This window comes from Heloderma suspectum, chromosome 2, assembly GCF_057233095.1.
Source record: "Heloderma suspectum isolate Gila_16-S chromosome 2, 16-S_ref, whole genome shotgun sequence".
NCBI classification, from domain to species: Eukaryota; Metazoa; Chordata; class Lepidosauria; order Squamata; family Helodermatidae; genus Heloderma; species Heloderma suspectum.
The window spans coordinates 42,807,162-42,813,161 of record NC_139459.1 but is presented as its reverse complement, the minus strand read 5'-3'; the positions used below and the strand labels follow the sequence as shown (position 1 = coordinate 42,813,161).

Genomic DNA, 6,000 nt, shown 5'->3' with positions numbered 1-6,000 from the left:
GTTAAAAAGTAAATTAGCTATTTCTATGCATTATACAATATGTAGATATAACTATCTCCTTTTTACAGGAACAACATATCAACGTTATCTTGCTTGTGTATTAGAAATTAAGATATTGTACTATGAAGATCTTGTATAAGTTGAGATATAGAGTGGAAGACTAAATATGAATGAGAGCGCAAAAAGCAATAGGAGAGTTTGTGCATGTTCCCTTATGATATTGGCTCTGTTTATTTTAGCATTTTAGAACTTAAGTACAGTTTTGCTGTTCTAAATAGTTTTCTATGGATTAAGATTGCTTAATAGAATATGTTGAAATAGTTTAACATCATACTAGCAAGAGCTACATTCATACTATTTTACTGTACACAATTGGTCATGATTTGTACACTAAATTAAAAAAATCTCTGCATGTTTTATTTGATCATTATATTTGCATTTAATCACAGAATGGTTTAAAGTAGACATGCAGAATGCCATTAAAAAAAGTTTTAAAATACTCTTAATGTTAAATTAGTTTCTGGATTTGGTTATTGTCAGCAACCATCTGTAAAACTCTTGAAAAGGAGGGAAGAAATATAATTAGGGCTGTGTAGAAAACACACATGATCACTAAGAGCACAATCCTATGCATGTTTAGGCAGAGAAAAGGCCTACAACTCCCAGCATTCCCCAGCCAGCCTTGCTGTCTGGGGAATGCTGGGAGTTGTAGGCCTTTTCTTTGTCCAAACATGCATGGGACTGCACCCTTAGAGCATTTAGGTTTATCCCGATAAAGGTCAAATTGTACTGGCTGTGGTCATCTGTGCACTTCTGTCCTGGGTCATCTAGCTGGAGACAAGACAGCACAGTCCAAAGAATCTCCGCTTCCGTCTTCGAACTAATGGATAAGGAGTCAAGTTTAGTAGGCTGCTATCATCTGTAATTTAAAAAAGAAAAAGTTAAAATTAGACTGAGCAGCAGCCAAGTATCTATTCTGAAAGACATCTTTTTTGTGTACTGCTTTACAATGAGACAAAGTGAAGCAGATGCTTCAAGTGGTGGAATCTAGGTGCCATTGAGAGCAACCAGGGTGCAGGGAGGATGTTGGCAAATCTGATCCATAGGCACAACCCACTGGAAAGTTATCCTATGCAAATCCCTCTGAAATGAATGGGAGCTGCACAGGAATTTCCTTTCATGTTAACAGGCCTGGATAGGAGAACATCCTAGTGAATTAGTGGGAAGTGGAGATGACAGTTAGGACTTTTGCCTCCTGTGTATGTATTGGTCAGGAAGAAGCATGCATAATACAACCCTGTAACCAACAATACTTTCTACAAGTATTCCTATATGAATATGTATCCATGAAGGAAAATGTTTAATTTGAAACTGGCCCAGGGAGAAATAAAAATCAAATGATTATATTATCGGAAAAGCCTTCACATTTCTTCTGAAATCACAGTGATTAAATTCATTGGTTACATGGTGTGAAAGAAATGCCCCAGCGAGTGGTAGATTAATATGTGTCATTCTAAGCATAGTAGCAGTAAGGACTACTGCCCCACTCTTCTACTAATTCTTACTGGTAGCGTTGTTGACAAACTCCCTTTAAATATTTGAACAACTTTTCTGTCCTTTTTGTTATGGCTTTGGGAAAAAAAAGCAATTTCTCCAGTCACACTACCAGTTAGGTGTTGTGCCCCTTCACAAATCAGCAATTATCATCTTCTTTATGTTTATTGTTGCTGTTGCTGTTACCCCACTCTACTTTTGTAGCCAGAGCAGCTTACAAACACATAAAATAAAAACCAATGCAGTCATCTCAAGAGATGATGGACATGAAGTGCTTTGAATACTGGCAACAGGGCTTGGTCAAATATTGCTTGGAGCATTGGTTGGGGCAGGTGCATATCTTTTTTGGCTTTTGTTACTAGCTAAGGTGTACTACATAAACAATAACAACATGTTAACATTCAATACTGTCCCACTTAAGAATAGACTAGGATATAAATGATATATTTTATTGCATTGTTTAAGGGCACAAAATTCTGCCAAATTCTTAATTCCATTGATTTCAGTGGGGCTGAACATGCTTAACTTTGACTGCATCATGCTGTAGCTGTTTGACAGACTTTCAAACTTTATGAGTATCTTCTTCACGCATGGGTGTTCAGAACACCCATGTGACCCAAAAATCATGCCAGGACATGTGAAAATCTACTGAGGCCAAAGAAGATTCACAAACTTGATGTTCAATAAAATATGTTGCTTGAATCTGTTCCATATCTCTACTTACCTAGTTAACTACCTAGTGATACCAAACATGTTGTTAATATTATTTATGTTATTTAATTTATCAACTATACAGAGTAACTTGAGAAAAAGTGACAGGTCTGAGAAGCACGCAGTTTAAATGTTGACAGTAAGGAGACAATGGAGGGGAGTTACAAGAGGGAAGGAAGAAGTGAGGATATATGTATATGACTGGATGCGGTTTACAATCTTATGGAGCAACCCTATGCATGTTTAGACAGGAAAAGTCTTACAACTCCCAGCATTCCCAAGCCATGCATGCTGGCTGAGGAATGTTGGGATTTGTAGGACTTTTTTCCTGTCTATTTATGCAGAGGATTGCACCTTTAGTCTCTATTTCATCTGGGATAAAGGTTAAAAGGTTAACCCAAAGTTTCTCAGAAAATGCGGGCTTTCAGGAGGGATTTGAAGAAAGACAGAGAAATGTAGCACACAACTACATTATTCTACAAGGGAATTCAAGGAATAAGTGGTAGTAATGGAGAATGGATGGAGTCATTTTAGTGTCTAATAATTTTAGAGGAACTTTAGATATGCCCAACTTTGTGTCATTAAATTTAATATACAAGGAATTAATTTACCATTACTGAAAGAAACTGAGCCCAACCACTAAAATATCACTAAAACCACTAAATCATTACATGCATAAAAGAAAAGCCTACCTTGATTTTTCAATGGCAAAGGCATTGACTCCCTGAGTTTGCTTAAAAGGTTTTTCATTTCTCTCATATCCCTGTAGAAATGAAGCACAGAACTGATCAAATAGAACAGACATTACTTAAGCTTAGATAAAAATTTATTCTGCATTTTGGGCTTACAAGAACAGTACTATGCAGGGACAAAGGGGATTAAAAAAAATCAGAAGATTGAACCAAAGGGTTTTCCAAATGTTTAAGGGAGAAGTTATGTACTTCTAATGAATACTACTACTATAGGTCCCCTAATGCGAGCAGTAATAAAGGTCTGAGGAGGAGGAATTGGAGAAATTGCGAAGGTTAATAGCATCCATTCATGCATTCATATCCAAGACATTTTAAAGCTGCACACCATCCTTTTGGGTGCTTGATACAGTTTCTAACTGACAAGTAGATACTATACATGGCAAGCAACAATCAACTGGAACCCGTATGAACTAACCAGCTGCTTTTGCTCCTTGAGTTTGAGGCCAGTAACTAACTTGTGGGTTCCCAAGATGGGGCCTTTTCAGGTGTGGTACCCAAAAACCAGACCAGCTTCCAGAGGAAGGTCTGCCTGGCCCCATTGCTGCTTGCTTTAAGTCAAGCAGTACAGGCAGTTTTATTCCAGCAAGCTTTTGTGGGGTTTCATTCTTAGTATGTTTTAGGGCTGTTTTCAGATTGTTATGTAGATTATAATGATTTTTATTTCAAATTATGATTGTGAATTTTTATCAACATTTTACTGAATATTGTGTGTGTGTATGCACACATGTGTGTATTTATTTTACTGTAAGCCCCCTTGAACATTTAAGAGAAAGGCAGGATATAAATTGCAATAATAAATGAATGAATAAAGAAAATATTATGTCTTGGTCACTGTGAAGCAATTTATTAAATAACAAAGCAAGACCTTTTCATACAGTATGATTAGATACCTAAGTTTGTGTGTGTGTCTGCAGTGTGGAAGCATTCATCACACTAAGTACACATCAGAGCCAGGTTTGGCTTCCGCTCTTTGCTGAGGTGTGCTCCTTGGGTTTGTTGCTGTATAATGGGTGAAACAGCCAGAAGATTAAAGGAGTTGAAACTGGTAACTCAAGTTATCATCTTCCACTCCTTAAATGTGCAATTCTTTGGAGGAAGACCTGGCAACAACCTAGGTTGCAATATCCATTAATGAATATATGGTCAGTTTAACAGGAATTGTAACATCACTGGTATTCCTACAGTGTAAGTGGTCAGTATCCTGACAGCATCAATTAACATAATCCTGGACTTAATAGAGGTTATCAATGGATGTGGAAACAACTGTTAATTATGGATACCCTAGCCCCGACCATAAATCTAAGTACATCATTTGTGATCCTAAACGTACAAGTTTTTAACATATTAAATATTTGTTAAAATATTTGTTCAGTGTTAATATATTAAATTGTAGCAGTGATGACAGCCCGTTCAGGGACTGGGAAGTAGAAACTGAAGGGCTAGATTTAGTCCCCCAACCCCAGCCACTCCACTCTTCCCCTGAATAAGTGATTGGTGCTAACACTTGCCACCTGACAGGGCCTGCTTGTACACAGCCCCAGCTACCAGCAACTAGATATCCAGTACCAATATGTGTGTGTGTGTGTGCATGCATGTGTGTACATGTACGTGTGCTGAGGTGTGTGAACACATAGGGTTCCTCATCGAATAAGGGATGCACAGAGAGAAGCGTCCTTCTGCATATGCCTCATCGTCGCTAAAAGTTTAAAGGGAACAAATTATGAATACTAAATAAGGCACATACCGCTCAGTGTTTTCAATATCCGTGGAAACCTGCCATAGATGTTGTTGGATGTCTGTTGGTGAAGATGTGTCTTCTAAAATAGGAACTTCTGAACTCTCCTCTGTTTTACTGTCTATGAGCTTGGGTGCTGCACAAGTCTCTGTCCCTTTGAAACATGCAAGAACAAAACAGAACAATGTCTAATCACAAACAGTTTATACCCACATTTCTCTCCTGCCCCCACCCCCCATCCTGCATCATCTGCTACTCTGGACATCCTTACTTGACTTCAGTGTTGCATGGACTCTGAGCTAAATAAATAAATAAAACAAATCAAAATTCTGCTGTATGACAAGTTGAATCACGTAGCCTGTATAAATGATGTAAATTTGCTCGGGTTTGCATATGTTGCAGAGTTTGTTCTTTTCCTACTAGAAAAAGGGCAGGCAGGCAAACAGTGAGGTATGCAGGATATTGACTGCATCAATATGCAGTCAATATGCATCCACCCCCGCTGATCACTGGGAAACTTATTATTCAGTCACCCCTCTGGCTCCAAAGCATCCACCACAATATTACACACACATTTCCAAATTTGCATCTGAATTCTATTTTTAAAAAATTACTATTTGTCAGAGATGGTTCTTCCTCCTCCACATAGTACTGTTCTCATCACACAGCATTCTGGAATGAACTTATCAACTAGTTTGTCTGCCTGGTTCTAAGTACCACAGTTGTATTGTACAATCTTTTTGTGTATGTTCTGAGTCATGATGGATATTTCTGCTATGTAACCTTTCACTTCATTATTGTTTAGGGTGTGTTTGTTTGTTTATGTAATCTGAGTAACTTCTTTAAAAACACACACTAATACTGACCATCAAAAAATGAAACAATAAAATAGTCAATTAATATATCACCCAGTTGAACCCGTCTGAAAAAACCAGCAGCATAAGGCAAACCCTTAAAACTCCAGATCCTTATTTCTGTTCTCAATACCACATTTGCACTTGGAGAAAACCATGAAATAGAGCCCTGCTGTACTTTTGTACTCACTAACAAAACAAGGACATGCTTCCTATCTTCTGCTCTGTCTCCCAACTTGAAAGCTTTCAGATGTGTGCCTTAGGCTGCAATTTTATGCAGACTTACCTAGGAGTAAGTCTCATTGAATGTAATGGAGTAAGCATGTATAGGGTTGGGCTGTAAGACAGGTTGTTTTTTCTCTCCTAATGAGCTCCACCAGGAGGCAATGCCCCC

At 37.9% G+C, this 6,000-nt stretch overlaps 1 protein-coding gene across 1 annotated transcript in view; it reads right to left on the bottom strand.

The window, feature by feature from the left end:
* Positions 1–202: 202 nt before the first annotated feature.
* The window catches only part of RGS7BP (regulator of G protein signaling 7 binding protein), a 92,325-nt gene continuing 86,527 nt past the window's right edge, over positions 203–6,000 (bottom strand). The window contains exons 4-7 of the mRNA XM_084832066.1: positions 4,762–4,906; positions 2,958–3,028; positions 732–919; positions 203–659 (exon numbers count right to left, since the gene is read on the bottom strand). Of these exons, the coding sequence (XP_084688192.1) occupies positions 828–919; positions 2,958–3,028; positions 4,762–4,906 (308 nt within the window). The 3' untranslated portion in view covers positions 203–659; positions 732–827. The remainder of the gene's footprint in view (positions 660–731; positions 920–2,957; positions 3,029–4,761; positions 4,907–6,000) is intronic.